At 49.2% G+C, this 23,706-nt stretch overlaps 1 protein-coding gene across 3 annotated transcripts in view; it reads left to right on the forward strand.

The window, feature by feature from the left end:
* The window catches only part of RGL1 (ral guanine nucleotide dissociation stimulator like 1), a 257,819-nt gene that overhangs the window by 210,693 nt on the left and 23,420 nt on the right, over positions 1 to 23,706 (forward strand). For all 3 annotated transcript variants that reach the window (XM_074349938.1, XM_074349937.1, XM_074349936.1), the window contains 6 exons: positions 4,885 to 5,069; positions 8,177 to 8,301; positions 9,721 to 9,936; positions 13,500 to 13,603; positions 16,789 to 16,873; positions 21,758 to 21,847. In XM_074349938.1, the coding sequence (XP_074206039.1) occupies positions 4,885 to 5,069; positions 8,177 to 8,301; positions 9,721 to 9,936; positions 13,500 to 13,603; positions 16,789 to 16,873; positions 21,758 to 21,847 (805 nt within the window). The remainder of the gene's footprint in view (positions 1 to 4,884; positions 5,070 to 8,176; positions 8,302 to 9,720; positions 9,937 to 13,499; positions 13,604 to 16,788; positions 16,874 to 21,757; positions 21,848 to 23,706) is intronic.

A 23,706-nucleotide genomic window follows, 5' to 3' on the forward strand; every position in this document is an offset into this window, starting at 1 on the left:
CCCTTACCTTTGAGATCTCAGCTTTAACACTATTTCCCTGGAGGGGTCCTCCCTGGAGCCCTGGCCAGGTTCATTCTCTCTGAAGGTAAATCTTTCTGTGGGACCCTAGACTCCCCTATTGTGACATTCACCACGTAAGTAGTTTTTGTGAATATGGAAAATAATGGGCACTCAATAAATATTGGTTTGATCTGTGAATTGGTTTTCTTCAGGAATCTGTTTTACTAGAAGAAAAAGTCTTAGAAACCGCCTCCAGGTCTGGGCATGCCTTCCTTCCCACACCACTGCAGGCTGGGAAAGGAGCAGTGCACTCCAAGGGTTTGCGTCTTGTTGAGAATGCCTGTGGTAGAAAAAGCAACCCTGCTTGTCCCCTCAGCTCTCAGATTTGGGCCCCACCCTGGCCACTCCTCACCGTGCTTCCTCAGATCCACACTTCCCCTTGGGACGGAGGAGTTTTGCTCTGTAACCGACCAAAGATGACTTTGGAAATTCAGGAGGCCACATGCTGGTTTTTCCCCTTTCTGAGTTTAGATTATATCACAGTCTGAGTCTTTCCATTTTGCTTCTGAAATTATTTCTTCCGTCTTCGCAGATCATTCCAGAAGCATGTCTTGTAGTTCAGATTACACTTTGATGTTTCTGAATTGGCCTGTCCTGAGGAGGATGCGTCAGGGCTGTGTGTGTGTGTGTGTGTGTGTGTGTGTGTGTGTGTCTGTGTGTGCCTGTGTGTGTGTGTGTGCTTCTGTGTGTGTGTGTCTGTGTTTCTGTGTGTGTCTGTGTGTGTGTCTGTGTGTGTGTGTCTGTGTTTCTGTGTGTGTGTGTGTGTGTGTGTGTGTCTGTGTGTGCCTGTGTGTGTCTGTGTGTGCCTGTGTGTGTGTGTGTGTCTGTGTTTCTGTGTGTGTCTGTGTGTGTGTGTGTGTGTGTCTGTGTTTCTGTGTGTGTCTGTGTGTGTGTGTGTGTGTGTGTGTGTGTGTGTGAGATCTGCTGTAGCGGCATGGCTTGTATTCTGTGCCATTCTGTCTATTACGGGTGGCAGTTTCTCTGAGTTTTTCCCGAGTGCTGATTGCTTTTCACGGAGCCATACCCTTTTCAATCCCTTCATTCTGTGACTTGTGGCAAGTAGTTTTAAGTCGGCTAACAGTTATGTTTCTCCCCAGGTATCCCAATGTCCTTATTGACAGGGTGTCACTTGAAATTCAGCTGATCGGTGTCAGGTAGACGAAGGCAGGCGGTATTGTGTCCCTTCTCCAGATAAGGGTCAGTGGAGCTAAGTGACCCGTCGGCTCCCGTGGGTCACGAGTGGCACGGCCAGGATGGGGACCAGGTTTTCCTTCACTAGCCACCTTTCTTGTTCTGTGAACAGAGCCAAGAAGCATCTTGGGTTTAACAGTCACACCTTCGTTGTAAGTTTGTGACTGTAAACTAGGCTTTCCCTTCATTATCAAGGTTCGTTACATCTTTCCAACAAAGCAGTTCTGGTTCGGATGTAAGTTAGATGTTAGGAGGGGAGCCAGGAAGGGGAGGATAGAAGAGCCGTTGGCCAGCAATCCTGTTGTCTCTGTCATGATTTTGTGATGCTCCTTTCCTTTTAGAAATGTTACACGTCTCACATTTTAACTACTTCTTAGTTTATCAAGAACAGAAAATTTCTCTCCAGGACTGACAAGCAAACATAAAGCTGCCGTGAGCTTTGGGCCCGTGTCCAGGCCTTTCCAGAAAGCCCGCTCCCCCGGATGCTGAGAAACACTCCCACGACAGGAGGGCAGGGCCAGCCTCGTGCTGTGTTGCCCTGTCTGTGTCCGTCTTTCCCTTCTCTGGCTTCTCCCTCCTCCGGCTTGCTGCCTCTTTGGCCTGAAAACCCTTTTCCTAGCTAATTCAGTGTCTGGGTTGGTAATGGACTTTCAAAGCCTTCTTGGGCCAAGCTGTGGGAGGGGCACTGTCACAAAGCATAAAATGAGTCAGTAGATTGATGGTCCGAGTTTGTGCACCTAAAGGCAAGTCCCTTTAATTCTGAATGAAGGGTCCCCTTCAGATCTCCCCGGACCTACCGAGGCCGCAGCTTGCTGTGGAAGGAAGCACTATATAATGTGCTTTATGGAAGTAGGCAGGTGCACAGAGATGTACACAGGGACACACATTTTGTAGTTGTAGTTGTAAGACCCTAACAGTAACTTAAATACCTGCGCACAGTAGAATACTTAACGTTAATCATGTGCGTGCACACAGCGGACACTGTGTGACCCTGAGAAGCTGTGGGAGCTAGAGGTGGTGGGCAGGGATGTGTCCATGACATACTATTCGTGGGGGAAAACATCCACGTTGGTTTACACATATGTGCTCTATCTATCTAAATCTTTCCATAGAAAAGCCTAGGAGGATAGCGTCCAAACTGGTAACCCAAGGTCATGTAAATAGGATTAGAATGAAGGGAGAGCAGATATTTTGCTGTTTTAGTTTATACACACTCATAATATTTACTTTTTTGCAATAAATAATCCATTCTGTAATTTTAAAACAGTGATGGAGGTAAAGGAGTAGAAGATATTTTAATATCTTTTAATATCTATCTTTTAATGTAATTTTGGGTTTCTACTTGGGTTTTCATTCAAGTTATGAAACTCCAAGGGGCCCTTAGGGTCCTTGGGGTGCTGGTCTCATTGTGAGGGGGAGATGCTCTTTTTTGGCTCCCTTAATTGTGGGGTGTGAATCCTCATCCTGGCATATCTAGGTTTTTCATCAGTGTCGTCAAAAGAACATGCTCTCGCTGAAATATTAAAAAATATTAAGTGAGCAGTAGTGCTAATTAAATTAAATTGCCTTTCTTTTGAGAAGGGCAAAACTGCTCTGTAAGAGTTAAGCTAACGTAGCAAACGTCAGGCTTACCTGTGCTCCAGGCTGTCACCCCACCTGTGTGCCCATCCTGGTTCTGGGATCGATGCTTGTCAGCGAAGAAGGGAAACTGTGGAAAAGGTCCTATCCCTTTTACAAATGAAATATTAGAGTGCCGCCTCATTTTCTTCTGTAGCTCGTGATACCTGATACTTCTTTTGGTGAAGAAAGGAGAAATAATGAAGGCTGTGTGTGGGGTCCCAAAAACTAGAAGTCCATCATCTTGGGGGGAGTTAAGGCTTCACCTTATGAAGTCGGGGGCAACACAAACATTCATTCAAAGCAGATGATGTAACAAGTGAAGCAAATATTGAAGGTTCACTGACTAGAAGTTCATTAATTTCATTTCGCTTGTGCTTTCAATTAATCCCAGAGCCCAGATTAATTTCTTCTAGCTTTCTGCAGGGGAATGAAGCGTTTGTTTACCTTTTGATTTAATCTGGACGAAAGCTTTAGAAAATGTTGAATTATTTCTATGGTTTTAAATTCCAGCTTTAAGTGATGGTTTGATGTCATCTGTTTCTGCTGTTGGTACGTGAATTTTGCAGCTCCAGATGCCTACATGACCGTGTTAGTGAAGCAGTGATCCCCGCAGCAGTGAGAACAGTTCATAAATTTACTTTCCTTCTGTGTTTGTACTTCAGTTCCAAAAGTTAAGCATTACACTGGCTTCAGTTGTATTTATGCCTTGATTGCAGTCCAGCTCTCTGCTATGAAATTGAGACGTGAAGTTTAGACACACCCGAGACAGCCCAGCCTGCAGTGTCATATGTGCATGTTTATGGGTCATAATACTTTTTAGTTTCTTTATAGTTTGTTAACTAAGCAAGTGATTAGTTTGAAGTACAATTCGATGGTAATTTTAAAATTTGCCCAAAGTTTCTTTTTTCAGCTGAGACATTTTGGTTAGGTCTTCAGCTAAAACCATGTGTCACATCTCTGTCAATAAAATGTGCATCGATGAATATGTAGTCCCTGTCCTCCCCTCCAGCCGTCATCAGTGAAGACGCCCTGTGTCCGGGGATGGCTGGTCGTCGGTGGGACAAAGTACCGCGCCCTCCGTGGACACAGCCCAGCACATGCCGACCCAGGAGAGGCTGTAGAGTCTTCTTTGAATGTGGAGCCTGGAATACTAGCACGCAAAAGTTTTTATCCCTTCTGTCAGCCAGCTGTGTGCCTCTTCCGTTGAGCGGGAGGCTGCCCCTCACTGAGAGGGAACACGCTCGTGTTATCAGCAACGTGTCTGAAGGGAACTGGGCCCTGGTCCTCGTTCCACCCAGGGCGGACTCTGCCGAGTGGTCAGAGGACACCGCCTCCGCAGGGGCTCTTGCTTATCAAGTGTTTCCCCTTTACCTTGCAAACCCTAACTTCTCTGCTTACAGTTTCTCCCAGTTGAAACACATTGTCCTCTTGTAATTTGAGAGGCAAAAAGGATAATTGTGTGAGCACATTTTTGGTGGTATGCCGAAACCCCTGGTAATCTTTGTAAAATTAAATTTATACCTTTATCTTTCCGAAAGCCAGGCCCTTCCTTTGCTCAGATTTCTGGCCTGCTGTCAGTCATTTATTTCCTAAAATGTTAGTATAGTAGATTTTGTGGTCTCTGACTTGAGTGAATCCAGAATTGGAAACACGTAATCTTGTTGCATACAGATTACTTTGAAGTTGCTTCGGGACTCACTAAATCTTCTTCTGCTTGTCTCTTTTTTTTTTTTGCTCTCTGTGGGTTTTTCCAAAGTTTCTGGTCCCCCTTTTTTGTTTTTACTTACAGTCTCCCCACTGCTCCCCAGCCACCACTGAAAATAATAAAAGGTAGTCAGGCCGTTTTCAAATGCTTTACCTTCACTGACATTGCCAGGAACTTCTGGGTGAATTACCTGCTGACCACCTGCCCGCGTCCCCCGCGGCACGCCCACGCCAGGCCCCGGCCGGGGCTGTTCTGCGTCCCCTCGGCCCGCTGGATGCAGTGACTCTCCGTTTCTCTTCCTTCCTCAGCGCAATCGCCTCCATCCTGAGGGCCTGGCTTGACCAGTGCGCAGAGGACTTCCGAGAGCCCCCGCACTTCCCTTGCTTGCAGAAGCTGCTGGACTATCTCAAGCAGATGATGCCAGGCTCTGACCCGGAGAGAAGGGCGCAGAACCTTCTCGAGCAGTTTCACAAGCAGGAAGTGGACGCCGACAGTGAGTACTTGTCTGGTTCCCGGGGAGGAGCTAGGCTCTGGGTCTGCGAACCTCTGTGGTGGGATGTTCCCACTATGTTTGTAGAAGAGGAGGCCTTGGTTTCCCTCAGGACAAGCCGCTGGGGGACTGGCGGCAGGTGTGACATTCTCGAGGTTATCGAAGTGCTAATTTCAGCGCCTCTAGAGTTTTAGAGCAAAGGGGATATTCAAGACTATGTGGTCTGGCTCCCTCAGTTTATAGACGAGGAAAGTGATTTCCCAGAGCTTCTTTCCATACTGGAAAGAGGACGAGCTCCTCGGGGAGCTTTTACCTTCCTCTGTCATGACAGATCGCACGGAACCTGAATTCGCTTTTCATCATCTGCCTAACCGGGTCCTCCTTCTGTCAGGTGAGAACCCATCACAAACCATCCCCCATCCCCCCCCAGCAGGCAAGGAATTCAATCCAGTGCTGCTCCCACCCTCACAAAAGCTGGAGAAGTTGGGAAAACATGCTTCTCCTTCAGCCGGAAAGCATCTCTGGAATGTGTCCCCTGCCAGGGCCGATCACCGTCATTTATTTAGTGTCTCCCATGGCCTCACCAGAGGGAAGTTCCTGTGGCTGTTTTTTCCTCACTGAGGAGCTGACAGCCTATTTTCAAGGACAGAGGAAGGGCCACCGCGGCAGGCCGTGGGCTGCTCGAACTGTCAGGCTTTGAAGAAAGTCAGAGCGAGGTCAGGACGGGCCTGCAGCGTGACGTTTCACCCCCTCACTGGCCCGCGGGGTGGCGGCTGCCATGGCGGCTGACCCACTTGGAGCTTCTGACAGGCATTTCCCTGAAGTGACGCCCGATTTCCTCCGTGGGGGAAAGGAACTGCTTCCTCAGCACCGATAAGGGAAGCTGCATCAGTGCCAAAGAAAACAGCCTTAAACTCCAAACAGTCCCTGTTGTGAACTTTTTATGTATGGAGGCCAGGGAGGGGGAAAATGCGGTTGCATCACTGGCAGCTGACTGCCAAGTCCGCTGTATCGCAGATGACTTCACCCCCCGGGAATGTCTGAATACCGGGGGCACTCCTCCAGCTGCCGGCCTCAGCTCCCTTCAGGGCCTCCCCTCCTGTCTTTGTGCTCAAGTGGATGCCCGGGTAGAGCCCGGATCTCCCCACGGGGGCTGCCCCTGGCTCCCGGCCTAATTGGGGAACCGGTGGGACCAGTGGTCATTGTTTCCAGCCAGAATGGAAGGCCAGCCCCTTTGGCAGGCTGAGGCAGGTCGCCCGACTTTGGGAAGAAAGGCTTTTAGGCAATCCCAGGAGTGAATTTTCTTTTATGTTTGGAAATTTTTAATCAAGAAAGCTCTAAACTCTCTGTTTATTAAGTACAGGAATCGTTGTTGGAAAGGGGTTTTAGGAGCTGGGTCCCCAGGTGCTAACTTTACCCAATTTGATGCTGGCGAAAGCAAGCGAAGTCTCCTACACGTGTTTCAAAGGGGAAATTTTGCTTCAAGTGTTTACCTACTTACCTCTGGAAGACAGTCAAAAGCAGGAACAGTGAAAGCGTGGACTCGACCCCAGAGAGAAAGGACTGTGCCATCTTCCAGGGCACAGATCAGGCCTCATTCAGGGTTGAGTGACTGAGATCAGCCTTAGCACCCCAGGCCTTGGCTGCAGTGGGTCAGCCCCAGCGCCGCAGAGCGCCCGGGATAGATGTGCGTACAGTGCTAGCAAGAGGGCTGAGAGGCCCATTCTGACCTTTGGGATTTCAGTCAGATGTCTTATTCCTCCACCAGATGAGACAGGACCAGAATTATGTGGAGGAAAAGTGGTGAAATCATAGGGTTTCCACTTGCTTTAGCCCATCCCTGTTTGTGTCCCAGACTCCAGAGGCCGGCAGTGACTCCCTCCCACCTTCCCCAGTTGTGGCCCAGACCCAGTGCCTTCAACTCCAGGGTGAGGGGGCCAGTCTTAAATCACATACTTGTTACCGGAATTGGCGGATATCCACATGGTCCCCCTCAGCACCCCTTTTCCGCTAGGAAACCAAGAACAGGCCACCCCAGCTTGACCCACCATGCCTAAAAGTCTTACTTCACAAAGGCTTACGATGCAAGCATTCTGGGGGAGCGGTAACACACTGATTTAACTGTCTGCTGAGATGCAGCTGACTGTGACTCGATTTTTCTTCTTGAGAATGGACTCAACAGGCAGGAGAGCAAGGAGTGTGAAGAAGGAGGCTGGGGAACCACCCAGCAATCGGGGAAGGTTTCCAGGGAGGGGAGGCGAGGGAGTCAAGGTAGACCTCTAACGATTCCAGTCCTGCAGAATGCGGCTCCCAGGCCGAGCCCGTCTGCTTTGGATTTGGAGTCCTGGGCCTTTCCCCACTTCTTCAGTCTGTGCCTTATTAATTTGCTAATTGATGATCTTGTCTCTAATGAGGTTCAGGTGGATTCAGGTTAAGACTGTTCTGTGGCTTCTAGAATACTTTCAAGTGGAAGCCAAAAGCTGCTTCTAAAATTTTGAGAACTCTAAGGACTTTTTGACAATTCTGAAGACTTCATCAGCATTTCTGATACCAAAATGGCCCCTCTTCTACTCCCCCTGCCTTCATGCCTAGGCCGTCTGGGCTGGTTATAAATGGCCCGGTAATTAAGAGCTGCGTAATTCGTGAATGTATGCGCATCCATGCATGACTGCGGCATTGTGCTGTGCCCCAGAAATTGACACAACACTGTAAACTGACTATACCTCAATTTAAAAAAAAAAGAATTGCATAGTTAGCTTTAGGAGATAGTTGGATTAGTGCTTGTGTTGATCAGAGAGGTTGAGGGAGCCCAGAATGAGGCCCCCGAACGTAGCCCAGCTGTGCTTCTCCAGACTCTGCCCAAGCTGGCCGTCCTTGGCCGGGGAGCCAGTGGTTTGTCCAAGTGACACCATGAGGCCTCTGAGCTTATAAAGCATCTCGGAGCAAGCAGAGGTTGGGAAGACCCTCATCCCAGTCCATGCTGTTCTCTCCCTGTGGGTTTGCTGAGGGATTGTAGCCGTCCCCTTCCTCAGTTCGAGTCCAGTTTGACTCTGTGAACAGGGTCATATACAGTGGCACCAGATGACTGATTTTTTTCCGCCTGTGTACAGACGGGTTTCCCAACACCATCTCCTTCAGCCTGGAAGAGGAGGAGGACCTGGAGGGGGGCGGGTCCGCGGAATTCACGTGCTTCTCCGAAGATCTCGTGGCCGAGCAGCTGACCTACATGGACGCGGTACGTCTCCCCCTTGTGCCTCAGACGCGCTTCTATGTAAAACGTGGGGAGTGACAGTACTGGTGGCCCCAGGGAGGGCAGTGGGGTAACGTGATTTGAAGTCTTTTCAAATCCTTGAGAGAGAGGCTGTGCCTGCAAATGCAGAGTGAAGATGTGATTTGAATCACTCATCTGAATAATTCAGGCCTGAGCTCTTCTTACAATTCTGGGCGAAGGTGCTTTTCACTTGGCGCTCAATACCCAGAGGGACCCAAGAATTCTAATCCTGGTGAAACAAAATCTGTCCTGTTCCCTAGGTTTTCCTCTCCCTTTAGACTCATAAATATTTCAAGATCTGAACTGTTTTATTTGGAGGATTGTAAAGGGGTCAAAGTATAAGTTGGGATAAAATAAATTCACTGAACCCACATGTGACTCTATCTGGCAACTCATTTCCACATGTGCTTCCTGGTCTTTTGAAGTTTGAGTATTTTTGTGAGCTGTACACACTCGATCACATCAGTCACACCTCACAGCTCAGTGTTAGCTGGGTAAAGAAAAGAGGGCCATTACAGATCATCACAATGGTGTTAGCTCTTCTGCACTTTTATCACTCTGGAGGAAGCAGCGTAGAAAGTGGCAGAGAGCTGCCATCCAGTTAGCCGGCAAATAAACTAGCAGAAGTAAACCAGAGAGTCTGCACAAGGTAAGTCCTGGTGCTCCCTCTGGAATACAAGCCCTCACACAGCTCAGATTGGGTTGTTGTACAAAGCAGATTCAGACTTGTCCACAAATTTATTCTTGTTCACAACTGATAGTGTAAGAAAAAGATGGAAAATTTCACTGGTTATGACTTTTAGGCAAGACCTGGAAACCAGGCTTTATTTAAATCCCTCTTTCTTGCTTTTACAGTGCAATGTTGAATAGTTTTTCCTTTTATACGTTTCTTACTTTCTTCATTTCAAATGACAGGAAATAGTGACACTGATGAGTGTCACGTGTCCTGCAAATCACTTTTCAGGTGAACCGGTATGCATCAAACCCAGTTCATGATTGTGAATGTCCAGAACATACTGTGGATATGATTCTGAGGGCAAAATAATCTTAAACACTTCTTTTTGATTAGCAGTATAGATTTTTACCTGGCTTTCCTTCCAGGACAGAAAAGTCAAAATGTCTTTGGTCATTTAAATTTTCTTTTGGTCTTTGTGTTCCGTTTGTTCAGTTGAGCAGATTTAGAAAGAACGTGTGGCCTTTTCTGATCAGTTAATATATTAATCATTTACTTTTGTCTACTGAAATGGACACCATGAGGGAAAGCAAGTAGGAAAGGATCATTTGTGCCTTCACAAAATACCCATTTACAGACGACCCAGATGACGTGCTTTGCCATATGAAATGTCTGCGTTGTCCTTAAGGTCCATTCCTCTCTTGTTCCAGCAACTGTTCAAGAAAGTAGTGCCTCACCACTGCCTGGGCTGCATCTGGTCTCGAAGGGACAAGAAGGAAAACAAACACCTGGCTCCTACGATCCGCGCCACCATCTCTCAGTTTAACACCCTCACCAAATGCGTTGTCAGCACCATCCTGGGGGGCAAAGAGCTCAAAACCCAGCAGAGAGCCAAAATCATCGAGAAATGGATTAACATTGCTCACGTAATTGTCTTTTTCAAAATGTTATTTTTATGGGAGACGACTCCGTCACTCTGATGTTTCCATTTGGTTGAAAGGCAATCGAAGGACTACATGTGAGGGCGTGCTGGGTTTTGGTTGCCCTTGGTGTTGCCCTTCCGAAGTAAGAAAAAAGAAGCTGCTTTTCTTAATGGGGGAGTTTATGTGTTTTTCCTCTTCAAAAAAATTGTCCCCTTGCTCACTTCTTCCTGCTCATCGGCCCCCATACTACTGCTTCTCCTGGGTGAAATGGCATGTCTGCTTTTTCACAGACTGAGTGTTGGTCCTGCCCGTGTTCAGTAGATATAAACTCATGGTGTAAGTGTCTAATGGACCGCTCTTCAATGCAGACGGATTCCGCACACATTCTTCCAGCGCCTGGAAGCGTTATTTGTATCTTGTGCAGATTTGAAGAGCCGGTACCTTCTCTGAATCCTAAATCTCTTTTCTAAAGAGATACAGAGATTCCACATTAAGTGAGGGCTTTTCTGAGGGCCTTACATCTGAAGTATATTCCTCTGCCTGAATTACATTCTGCTGGCTGTCAGTCCCTTGGGTCAACTGCTTCCACGCCATATGACCCTCACTTACGGGCATCTTATTTCATGATTGAGAAAAGGTGAGCAGTAGTCAGTCAGTCAGTCAGTCACCAAACATCTCATGAGCCCCTAAACGCTCCTGAGTTGCAGCGTTAAGTACTTTGGGGTCATATACAGGCCCAGCACAATTAACGTGGCCCTGCAGGAGCCTGTCGTCAAACAAGGAAGCTCAGATATGCTTGGAATTGGCTCAGCCCAGGCTGAAGAGGGGGGGCGGGGGGGCCTTACCAGATGAGCACTGCGAACGTGGAGGAGGGAGGATCTCTCCTGACGGGGGTGGTCAAGGAAGGCTCGGTACATAGGGTGACCTTTGAATTTAGCTTTGAACAACTGATGGGATTTGGGGTATTTGAAGGTTGGGGAAGATTTTTTTTCTAGGCAGAAGTTACATCAGCAAAAGCTATGTAATTAACAACAATTTTGACAAAAGTTGTCATGTAAATATCCTATGTCCTGGGCTGTAGGGGTCGGCGCTCTCCAAAACACATTTTGTTTTCTATCCCATTATGTACTTTTCTCATTAAGCCCCTGTCTATGGGCTTAATGCTGAAACTTTCATGTTTTCTGTTTGTTTGTTTTTGCATTTTCTTTTGTGGTCTTTGACTAAATAGCAAAGCCATAATTGTATCGGAGAAGCTGCTTTATTTTGAATCTTGAGGTGGTCTGATACCACAGACTTTTTCGTATATGAAAAAATACTCTATGGAAGAAACGAAGAATATCGTATGTGACTTAGATTTCTCCTGTTCTGAATTTAGCTTATTTATCAACAAGTGAGAGCTACAGAAGAAATTCTGATAGAGTGTGAAAGTGCATGGAACTTCTCTGTCTTCTTATAATGATTAAAAAAATATATATATATATATATATATAATTTTTTTGGCCACAAATGTCATATCATTTACAGTCATCTGTGTGTCTCAGAAGAAAATAATCTACCTTTAATCCAGTCAACTGCTTAGAAAATCTATGGACGCCTTATAGCATCTGTGTATGTGAGCGTGGGGCTCAAACAATCACTTTTGGTCCAAATTAAAGATAAATTGTGCATTTATGTGATAATGAGAAATCCAAATTGTATAATTTGAGATATACTCCAAACCCCACAGCACATGCTTAAAAGCCAAGGGTCCTTCACTCTTGGAGGTTTAGGTTCCCAGTGTTGAGCATGCTGGGAATTGTGTGGGTTACTTAATAAGATAATAAAACTCACAGGTGGTTTCCAGCCAAGATATATTTTATTTCTCCTGCATTAATCACATTTTCTGTTGAGAGGATGTTTGAAAATTGATCATTTTACATGCAGAGACTATCTCTGACCTAATGTGACTGTATTTTCTTGGACTGCCCTCACGGCTGCCTTTTTGCTTTTGCATCACATCTCCCTGAAGATACCTCTTCTTCTGGAAAGGGGGCCAGATGCTTCTCGTATTCCTTTAAACCCTGAGCTTAAGCCTCTTTCTGAATAATGTGTTCCATATGTTTATTACAATTTGCATGAAATATCTGTGCCCGAGTTCCTTTATTTATTGCAAGTTTCCTGATTTTTAGAACATAACTTGGATTCTGAACCTCTGTTGAACCGTGCTCTCGTGGGCTCGGTTTCCAGGCTGACTAATTCAGAGTGCATGCTGGCTCGCTCGCGCGCTCGCTCTCTCCCTTGCTTTCTCTCTCTCTCTCTTTCTTTCTCAATAAAAGGAAAGCATTGAGGCATTTCAAAAGAGTGGGCATGACTTTTGTAAAGAACTTTGGCATTTACTCTAAGAAAATGTCGTGGGGTTTGTTTGTTTGGCACGGTAATTTTAAGTAGCCAGATTTGGGCGTACTAAGTCAGAGAATGCCATTTTCCCTTCATAGTCAGGATCAGCATGACTTCATGAAGTGATCTTGTAAGCAGTGTGCATTTACACCCAACCAGCCTGGGACCTCTTGCCCCGGAAGCCCTGCACGAAGCCGAGCCCACGCGCACAGTGTCCTCGATCGTAAACAGTGGGTGTGCTACACTCCCACACGCCCGCGTAGGAAGCTTCTCCGCGGACGTGAGGCAGGCGTAGTCCGCTGTCTCCATGCTGCCACCTTCTCTTTCCGGCTGAGAATGGGGCCCTCTCTCCGCTTCGCTGTCCCTGCCGATCCTTCCGCAGGACGTTAACTCCAGGGTCACCGTCTGCTGCTGCTACAGCCTCTGAACGCTAGCTTCAGTGTGGGGATCAGGGAGCCCTTCTCCTGCCCCAGGAAATGCCATCCAGAATGCTTCCTGTTCTCTTTCTATTTTGTTTTAAAGCGCTGCCAAAATGAGTTTTATTTTAAAAGCCCAGGTTATTTTGGAAACATTGAGGTACCAAGGTGTTTCTGAATGTTTATGATTGAGGCACAAGCCAGTTTGAAACCAAATGAATGTGTATAAAAATACTCCCTCTTGGCCAAGGAGCATAAAAGCCAAAGTTCAACTTGTGGCGAATTTTTACTGCCAAGTTATACGCCCCCCCTCTGGACAGGGGTGGGTCATGAGATGTTTGATACCGTCTGACCTCGAAGTGGCTGCTGCCCGGTTCACTTTGTGGGTCTAAAGGATACAGGCATCTTTCATGGGTATTTTTAGGGCATCTGGGTGCTCGCAGCAGAAGAAAGTCTGCTTTCTCTCGCATAGCTCTGCAGACTCACCTCTGTCCGTGTTTTCACTGGGAAAGCTGGAAACTATAAAACTGTAACAACAACGCAAAAAAATATATTAAAGGGAAAAAAACAAGCTGGTGGAGCCAAAACCTATAAAGTGTTTCGGTGACCGGGGTGGGAGTAAGGAGCCACTTTTTTGATGTTCAGTATTTACACAGCTGCCTATTTAGTGGTAAGAATTCATAGCGGCTGTGATACTTCTAAAACAGGAAGCCACCAACTCACTGTATTATTGATATTTAAATGCCTTTTATGTTTTGATCGTTCTCCATACAGGAATGTAGAATCCTGAAGAATTTCTCCTCCTTGCGGGCCATCGTTTCAGCTCTGCAGTCTAATTCCATCTATCGCTTAAAAAAGACTTGGGCTGCGGTCCCAAAGTAAGTTCCCAGGTGTCTGCTCCGCTTTCTTTGGCTGGGCTGGTTGGTTGCTGCGTGAATGGTGTGGGTCCTCACCTGCCAAGCTCATATTATGTACCTAGAGAAACACACTTGAAAGCCTCTGCGTGTTCCAGGCGGGGTGCGTCTTACACATCGCCGCTAATGAGTTCTGAGGCAGGGCTGCTGCGGGAATCAGACCCATCCTCAGAGGGTGCCAGAGCCAAGATGACTGGCATGGGGGGTGAGTTTAAGGATGTGCGTCTTGTCGGGGGTTCGAGGGCTAAGGCTGTGGAGTGATGAAGTTACAGTGTGTTGCCGTTACTCCCGGTTATTTGGCAGCCACATTCCAGAGCCCTAAACCGTTGCAAGCCGTGAGGGATGACATGTGCAGACGGACGTTAGGTCTTGCTGTTCGACAGGAATCCGTTTAGCTCGTTTCCGCTTCAGCATATTAAAAGCTACCTTCGTGATGTTACAAACCTCTAAGTGCTCTTTCCTGGGTACCCGACAAAAATTATTAACTGACCACTTTCTGTGTTGTGATTTTCTTCATATTTCTTGCTGTAACCTTTGGAATGACGAACAATAGAATGTCCTTAACTGTTTCACTGTCACTCTTGCCCCCATTCCCAGAGCTTCGCTCACAGACCAGAGGGTCTGGCGGTGGTAGAGTGCGTGCTTAGAGTGTACAAGGTCCTGGGTTCAATCCCCAGTACCTCCGTTAAAAACTAAATATAAATAAATAAATAAACCTAATTACCTCCCCCTCCCCCCCAAAAAAGAAGAAATCAGGCCATAACAGGGAAGGATGAGTGGACTGTTTATATATGCTACTGAATGCAGCATAGTCAGCTCCGGCCCGAGGGGCCATCTGGCTCCCCAGGCAGGCCTGCCTTGTAGAATTGGTGGGTTTGGTCCTTAGAGTCCACGTGGTCAGTTCCATCAGCTCACTCAGAGCTGGCTAAGCCTTCAGGGAATGACACTGTCCCAGCTTGCAAAAGACTCAGGTTGGTAAACCAGAGCTTCGAAGATTTATGCTGAGAGGAGTCCCAGAGCACCCAAGCGACCAATAAGCTCGGATTCTTAATCAGGGGAACGTCTGCTTGGGGGACGTCACATTATTTATGACGTGATCCTTTGATGGGTAGCGGGTTTGGAAGTGGGCGATCCTAGTGCCTGGTGTTCCGGGTCTGCAGACGCCACCGCCAGCTGGACTCCAGAGCTCGGCTCTGTTATCTGTCAGGAGAAGGAGGGGTGGACAGGCTTTTCAAAGTCGAGTGCAGTTTTCCTGATTCCCGGTCTTTTCTTGGGTTCTTCCTCCTTTTCATTAATTTCAATAATCAAGTTGACTCTGTGTGTGATAGAGAGATTAGTTGATTGATATTCTCTGCACGGGAGTCTTAGGAAAGACACGGATCCTATCAAGTCGTTAGGTGACAGGGCCCGGTGAGACAGGGAAGGAAAATCAGATGCCTGCAGAGCCCTCGTCCTCGACACCCCGCCCCCTCCCCTCACCCTCACCGCTGCGCCCCAGCCGTGGTGTCAGAAACAAAGGGACGATCAGGGGCCGACATGCAGCCAGCCTTGCCCCACTGCAGCCTTCTCTGGTGGCAGTGAAAGGTAATCCTGTCTTCCCTTGGTGGTCCATACATTGCACTCTATGGAAAGTCACTTAGGCAGCCTAAGATTTCATCCACAGCAAATTTGAGGCTAAAACACAAGTTAAAAAAAAAAAAGTAGACTTGTTCTCTAATCTCCTTGGTTATCATATGAGAAGGTCCATTCTTGAGCTGGCTTCTGTATTTAAGAAGGACCACAGAACCAACCTCAAAGCCCTGTTCTGCACCATATGGGCGTCTGGTTTGTTTCTTGGTTGGTTGCTGGGTTCAGGTTCTAGCAAGGACGCTACAGAAGTACCACAGGTCCTTAGAGAAGCCACTTCCGCACCAGCTTTACATAGTTCCCATTGCTAAATGCGAGGGACGGGGTTAAGACATCTTACTGGTTATCACTTTCCCCATGATCCTTTACGTTAATAACTTTCAGAAGACAGCTGTCTATTTTTCTCTGTTTAAGCCCACGTGTGATTAAGTTCTTAATGGTTCTTCCCAAAATATAGATAGCTTTAAGGATTCTTTTTTAATTCTAAGAGTAATATATTCATTGTAAAACACATAAATTCTTAGCAGTGGCTTTCTCATGATAATGAAAGTGTTGCACAGATAGTACCCTCTCTGTGGGTTCTTTGACTTCAGAACCATGCACTCAGCAACCCTAGAGGGGCCAAGGAAAGCAGAGGCCCGTGGAGACGCGGGGACTAGGGCGGGGCAGGAGCGCAGTGGGCGCTTTGTGTGTGTGACCCTGCTGATTTCACAGCCATCCTGTGAGGGGCCATCGGGGCTTCCACTGTGCAGATAAGAAAACAAGCTCAGGAAAGTTCAGCCACTTGGCTGAGATCTTTTAGGGAGAGAGTGGCAGAGTTGGGATCTGAACCCACGCCCCTCACTGCAGAGCCCATGCTGAATCCACCGTATACTTTGACTTTGAGAGGAAGACCACCAGCCTGTGAGTCTGGAATTTGGGTTCTGTGCTGCAGCTCTCAGCAGTTAGTCGTGGAAACTTGGGCAAATCCCTGACCCTGGCATCTTCACCTCTGAAATGAGGGGACTGGCCAAGATGATTTCTCGGGGCCCGTGGGGCTGTGTGTGTGTTGCTAAGATTAAATTTTTTTTAACTTGCTAAAGGCAACATGTCCCAATCAGGCACCTTTAATACCCCAATTTAACAATTCTTTTAAAAAATTTTTTCTTAATTGAAGTACTGTCAGTTACAATGTGTCAGTTTCTGGTGCACAGCAGTGTCCCAGCCATGCCTATACATACATAGTCAACGATTCTTTTTAATGATTATAACATGCATGGTTAGGAAATATCCCTACACAGGCTCTTTACGCAGGTGACCATGTCTACCTTAAAGAAAAAAAGAGGCCACCCTGCATGAGAAAAGTCATTGGCTTCACCTGTGCTCACCTTGCCCACGGGTCCTGAGCTCGGCGCCACCACCCCGTGGCCCTGGCTCCTGAGGACAGCCACCCCCCGGGGCCCTGGGTCCTGAGGACGGCCAGGCCGGGGGGTTCGGCTTTTGCTAATCTTCATTTGTTAATATTTTCTTCATCCCTTTTGTAGGGACCGAATGCTGATGTTTGAAGAACTTTCAGATATCTTCTCAGACCATAACAACCATCTGACCAGCCGGGAGCTGCTGATGAAGGTGAGGGCACTGGGTTGACAGCCTGGGAAGCCATTCCCGGGGAGAGTAGCTTGGAGGCTGCTTAAATTCCTGAAGTCCCATGAGAAAGCCTAACGGGACCTGAAGGCTGAACTTTTGGTTGTTTTGGGTTTTTTTTTTTATGCCAAATCTGAGAAGCTTGGGGCTGAGAAAACTCAAAGTCCAGCACCTCAGCTTGACTGTTGCACAACCAGATTGTGAGACTCGTGTTGCCACGTGTAGCTCCTGAAACCTGCTCTGTGATCGCCGCGCGCTGGCAGGTTGGTGGGGGAGAGGCCCCAGGTTATCCTTCTCAGCGGGACATCTCCTGGAGACACAGGGGCCAAGCCTGCAACTCCACGTCCTTTATTTGGACTGAACTGCACACGCTGGCAGTCAGCAGTATTTGTGGGACAGCAGACGAGGACTGACTTCTGAACTCCAGGCCAGGCAAAGCGGTAGCTTGGTTCAATTCATTTCTCCAGGAGCTTGTTGAATGCCTAAGGGTTTGTAAAGCGTTGGGCCTCTGGGAGTATGGAGATGGCTCATACAGACCCTGTTTTCAGGAACTCACCTTCTGGTGGGTGGATATAGACCCTAAACAAGACTAAGGAGGCAAATAGAGGTACAGATAACAGGTTGTGAACAGTCACCAGAGGGGAACATGGCCCAGGCATTATCTTTACAGCCTGTCCATCCAGTAGGCTTGTATCTTCCTCATTGGCAGGTAGCCAAGACTCAGAGAGCTAAGGGACGCGCCCGAGCCCCACACCCGGCGGGTAGTGGGGCTGGAACGCGGATCCAGCCTGGTGAGCTTTGATCTGTGCTTTTAACACCGAGGCATAAAACTGTTGCTTCGACCGCTTGGGAGCAGGAGGCAGGGTAGGTGAGGTAGAACTTCAGAGAGAAGGTAAACTGGTAACTCCGTGCACGTCGATGGAGCTCTCACCCTGCTCGGCGTTGGGGGTACGACCGACCGCACGGAAGGCGCTCTCTGCCCTCACGGGGCGGGGGGGGGGGGGGCTGGAGGGGCGGGCGAGAATGAAAGCCCCGGATGTGCGCTGCCGCTCGGGGCCGCCCTGCGCCGGGCGAGCAGAGCACAGGGTCCTTGTCCTCAGTCTCCTTTTCTATGAATGGGACACGACAGCAGTACTGGGTAGTCTACCGACATCACAGAACCGTTTTTAAGATTGACTAAGATAAAATATGCGAAGGCGATGAGCAAATGTAACTCATTTTTAGTATTTGGCAAGCTCGCTACTTGCTAGGCCGAAGTATGCCTCACAAATGAAGCCGAGTCGAGCGTGAGCTACGTGTACAAGCCTAGAGCCGACGCTAAGAACAGGCATCGGGTGGTACCGGTCGGATGAGCCGTTCCCGGACGGGCACCCGTTCCCGCCCTCCTGACTGTCCCTCCCCAGTGCTGCTCTTCCTTCAGGTCTCAGCGCGGACTCCCCTTCTTCCTGGATCCTTCCTGGACACACGCGGGTCTGACCAGGCACTTCCCGCGTGCTCTAGAAGCCCGACACCCCTCTGGCCCAGCTCTTCCCATGTGCGCCCTTAGAAACTGCCTGATGAATGAATTGTGCATTTACCCTGTCTCCCTACTGGCCTGCAAGCCTCTTGCAGGCGAGGACCTTTTCACCATTATATCTCTAATGCCAAACACGTTAGGCATGGAGTGAGTGCTCAGAAACTCTGACTCCGTGAATTGAGGGGCCTTCTGATTCACATGACTTGAACAACTTGCCCCCTATTAGCCCTTCCCAGAGAGGTGATGCCAGCGGGGCCGCGGGGCTGCTGTCTGACTTTGGGTTTGGCCCACTGGGCAATGCTTGCTTGCTTGCTGAGCTCGGGTTGCTCCCTGCTTCACATCCCCCAGGAATTTGCAGGCTTTAAAACGGAAGCTCATCAGGCTCGAAGGAGACGGCTCAGTGGTCTCCCTGTCAGCGATACAAGGCTAGACTCACTGGAGCCACACATTCAGATCCCAACAGCTCCGAGTCATCCCTCCAAAGCAGATAAATTGCACACTCCGCAGCCCGTGGCCTGGTGGCCATCTTCTGGCTGACAACTTAGAAGCAGAGCTGTATCTGGACATTAAAGGTCCCATAAGCCTTTCTCAAATGTAGACGCTTACCCCGCGCGCTAAGTTAAATCTCTCATATATGGCTCAAACCCCAGAGAAGTGAAAACCTTGGCTCTGGATTCATGTGGTCTGGGCCTCATCATTAAGGACAGTGGAATGTTTGGGGCAGGTCACATGTATATGGAGGGCCCTCTCCAGTCTTCTCTGTTTATTATTCTCCACATGAAGTGTATAACTCTGGGTGTTAATTCTCAGTGCAGTTCTTTTTTTAAAAAAAATGAAATCAGAGTACTTAAGTTTTCAGAAGAGCCACTAAGGAAAAATGCCGGCCTCCATTTAACGCGCCAGGCTGCACCTGCCCCGGTCTGTGGCGGTCTTACTCTTCCGTGGCGTCTCTGCTGCTCCTGGGTGGACGTAATGGGCTACCTCTAATACTGCGGTTGAGGCGACATAATAATTAGCAAAAGTCTATGGTTTTCCTTTTGACTATTGGAAACAAATGCTTTTATTTGACTCAGTGATTACCTTAAACCTGTTACCTCTTCGTGATTTTGGAAACTTGGATCATTCCAAGCAGGTAAACTAAGGAGTCCACACACTTCAAAACAGCAGGGAGGCAGAGGACCACCAAACCTTCTTGGCTCGTGGGACCCTTGGTGAGCATTCTCCCGGATCGAATTGCTGTGAACACCTCCTAGAAAGGCGCAGGCATTTGGCTCTGCTGGCGCTGTCCGCTTAGCGAAGCTCCGAAACGCACTGCTGTCAGAGCCGGGGCAGAAGCCTGTTAGGGCTGTTAGGCCTGTTCACATAAAACCATTGACTTAACCGGTGTGGAGTGAGAGGAGTCCAGTGCCTGTGTGTCACCCTAGTGGGAGAGGCTCCTCCGAGGCCCAGGAGCAGGATGGATGCGGGCAGCTGACCTCTGCCAAAGAAGAGAAAGGAGGACACAGAGGGGACGAGATGGGGGACAGCAGGACGCTGATGGAGGGAGAGGTTTGGGATGCATCCAAATGCGGGTGATGATTAAGGCCATGGGACTGAAGATGGAAGCATAGCGAAAAACAAGAAGATGACTTTGTCAGAAAGAAGCATCACTAAGCGGGTGTGACCATGAGCAGCAGCAGGAGGCAGGAGGGAGAACCAGAGCAGTGCGGTCACAGAACCTGTGAGGTCTTGAGAAGTTTCAAGGGATGGGTGTTGTGGGACCTTGCAGGGCAAAGGATTTAGGGCCGAGGAACGAAGACACTGACATGGCTGATTATGGCACATGGTGGATTTTCACTTGGCACCTCGTTTGGAAGAACTGACGGCAGCCAGTCTTTAGTTTTCCAGCCAGTAGGGGAATCTCACTCTCATGAAGTCATGGAATCAGCGAGTCTTCTAGCCCCCGGCTGGAAGGGAGGAGGTTGTCCTCAGCACTCTTCCTAGAGCACCCCCATTTCAGTGATTCTCAGGAGCCTCTTCACTCTTCAGAAGTCCTTCTTAAGAATTTCGGTTAGATCTGCAATAATTTTCCCTACACTGTGCATCTGCCAATGATTGAGAAACCGGAAGGGGAGCCAGAAGGAACTGGAAAGAGATGACACTTGCCTTCAAGTCAGAAAGAGTTGATTTCTCACTGCAAGCACATTCTCGAGAATTTGGGAGGACCCAGAACCACCCAGCCCAGGAAGCGGCACATTTCAGGCCACTTTCGTTTCCCCCCCAGGAAAGACTCTTAGGTAGGAGGTCCTCAGACAATACCTCTCCTTGTTACCGTTCGTAACAGAGAGCCTGAAAGTAGGCAATGTGTGGCTGTGGCTTCTGTCCCTGGCGGTGCCCCTGGCCCGGGGGAAGGCTGGTGAATGATGGAAGATGCTGATGCCGCACTGCCGTCGGAGAGGCCGAGCCGCTGAAAGAGGTCCCCTCGTAGCTGTGCGGCGGTGAAAGGCCACATGCTGTGGTAACGTAACAAGCCCAGGGCAGCTGACTGAGGGGAAACCGACGCAGAGGTGACGCGCTGCCGAATTGTGAAATTCACCTCCCATTCATACAGTTCCTGGAAAATGAGAACTTAGCAAGACCCTGAAACCACAAAACCAGAAACCCCTTCTGTTCAGTCAGCAAACTGGAGATCAGTCATTATGCAGAAGAGTTTGTTGTTACAACAGAGGGGAGGCGACACAGAGCAGCCATCTGTCCCCCGGCGCCAGGAGGAAGGGGTGATTTAGAGGCAACTGGGGGGGATTGACTGGGGGAGAAAAGAGGGGGAAAAAATGTCTGAAGGTCTGGCTTTCGTACATTAGTGCTGGCCTTCCTCGGAAAACTTCTGGTACAGAAGTTTCATTTAGCTGAGCCATACCACAGAAATGGTCTCTTTTCTTTCACAGCACGCGGGGACGTGCGTGTCAGGCCAGGATCAAGAAAGCACAAAACAGGCAGAGGAAGAGCTCGTCACTTTCCAGGACAAGTGATTCCTTTGAGGGAAATTTGGGGTGTGTAAAAATTGTCTCCAGCTCCAGAAACGGCCTGCTTTGTATTAACGAGAGATTTTACAACTAAGTCGGGGGCTCTTCTTACAAAATAGGGGGCGAGCAGGATCAGCCGTGGTCGCCAGGCCTCCTCACACACAAGACCCCTCGCCACCAGCCAGCCCGAGGCCTGCCTGGACAGCGCAGGGCCTGCTGGAGGCCCCTTGGTGTTGCGCGGCGTCCAGATGGCGGGGGGCAGGGGTTCTGCCCCGGAACCACGCACCCCTTGCTCCTTGGTGGTAGCATCATCCTCCGTAACCCTCCTCCGCATGTGTTTCTGTTTCTTAGGAAGGAACCTCAAAATTTGCAAACCTGGACAGCAGTGTGAAGGAGAACCAGAAGCGGACTCAGAGGCGGCTTCAGCTCCAGAAGGACATGGTATGTCAGGTCCCAGGCCTTCCCAAGGCCACCCCCCCAACGGCCAAGAGCACAGCCCCGTGTGCGTGATGGGCCCCGGTCTGCTGGGTGCCCCAGCTTTCCAGAATGTTCCTCCATTCTCACCCTCGTTTGTTCCCAGCGACCCTGGGAGGGCTGCAGGAAAGCCTTCCTCCCTCCCACTCAACCCAGCAGGAAGTAAACACTGAGAGTCGCAAATCATGTTGTTTTCTGGAACTTTTTCTTTTTCCTGGAAGTGAGGGAAAGTCTGCGGCAGGTAGATGTCTGTCCCCTTTTGCTGTCCTGTGCCCACGCCTGCCCTCAGGAGCTACTCCTCCCTTGGCCTCGAGACCTCCTGGGCTTCAGTTCCCTGACGGGAATGCCATCTGCGGTCAGCACTGAGCACGTGGTGGCCCAGGACAGAGAGCGTCGGCTCCCAGGAGGACTTGGTCCTTGTCCTTGGAGATCATTTGTTCCAACCCGTCTGTTCATTTTCTGCCTCCCCTCACTGACCCCACGCGCGCACCAGCTCTTTCTAGTTTGTCAGGACTCGAGGGGGCGCCCTACCTCCCTCTTTAAGACCAGAAGTCACTTTTAATGTCATTGGCTTGAAGTTTAAGCTTCCCCTAGCTTTTGGCACAGAAGGGGGAGACCAGAGAGAGGAGGTCAGAGTCTGACAGACTGTAAATACCCTCCCCGCTGCTGTGACAGCCTCCTTCTCCTGCTCTGGAGGGCTGGTCATGAACCAGGCGTGTTGTTTCTGACTGACGGGCTCTTCTGTGACACGGCCCCGAAAACACCCGCAGCATTGCAGGCTGCTTTTGGCTGTTCAAAGACAAGTTAAAAATAGCTGGGGTTTTTTTTTTTTTTTTTGAAAGAGAGATTATTTTGGTTCAGGATGAGACCTTGGACGCATGATAGGGAAGGACAGGCTGCAGCTGACAGCGAGGTCCTGGAGGACAAAGTGCTCGTGGGCGCAGCCCTCACGAAGCGGCCCCGCAAGGAAGCCCCGGGCGGGCCCTCATCTTCCTGCCCGGGTGGGCTGTAGGGTCAGGTGTCGGTTCATCTCCTCTTCGGAATGGCTAGGGCCTCGGCGGCCTGGGGGAGAACAGAGACAATCTCAAAGGACATTTGGTGAAATTAAAAGGGCACAGACATACCTGCCGTTGAAGGGCTCCTACCTGCATTTCCAAGGGACAGGTTTTTTTTTAAATAAACTTTTTGTTTTAGAATTTAGAGACGAGTTCCAGGTAGTACAGAGAGCTTCTGTGAGCCCGTCGCCCATCCCCCGCCTTTGTGAGCATCTTCCGTAATCATGACCCACCCTTCTGTCAATACTAAGAAACCCACCCGGGCACAGCGCTGTGAACCGGAGTCCAGACGTGGCTTGGATTTCGCTAGTTTTCCGTGAAGTCTCCTCTTTCTGTTCCAGGATCCAACCCGGCCCCTCCGCCGCATATAGTTGCCTTGTCAACCTGGTTTCCTCTGCTCTGTCACAGTTTCCGAGTCTCTCCTTGTTTTGCGTTGTCTGGCAATGTTCAGGAAGACTGCCCTGGTATCCTTAGAATGTCCCCCCCGCCAGGGCGTGTCTGCTGTCTCCCTAGTGGTTGGGCAGACGGAGGTTACGGGTCTGGGGGAAGAACACCACAGATGTGAGGCGCCCTTCTCAGCCATCGCAGAGGGGGTGGCATCTGGTGTGGCTGATGCGTTAGCCCGCATCACTTGGTGAAGGTAGGGGTGTCGGGTTTTCCACTTCCAGGTGACTGGTTTTCCCTGTCCCTCCTCTGTTCTTCAGAACCGAGCCACCAAGCTGCCATTTAAATAGTGGCGCCCCACGCTCCTGTGGTCACACTTCTCCAGTG

This window comes from Camelus bactrianus, chromosome 21 (genome assembly GCF_048773025.1).
Source record: "Camelus bactrianus isolate YW-2024 breed Bactrian camel chromosome 21, ASM4877302v1, whole genome shotgun sequence".
Taxonomy (NCBI): domain Eukaryota; kingdom Metazoa; phylum Chordata; class Mammalia; order Artiodactyla; family Camelidae; genus Camelus; species Camelus bactrianus.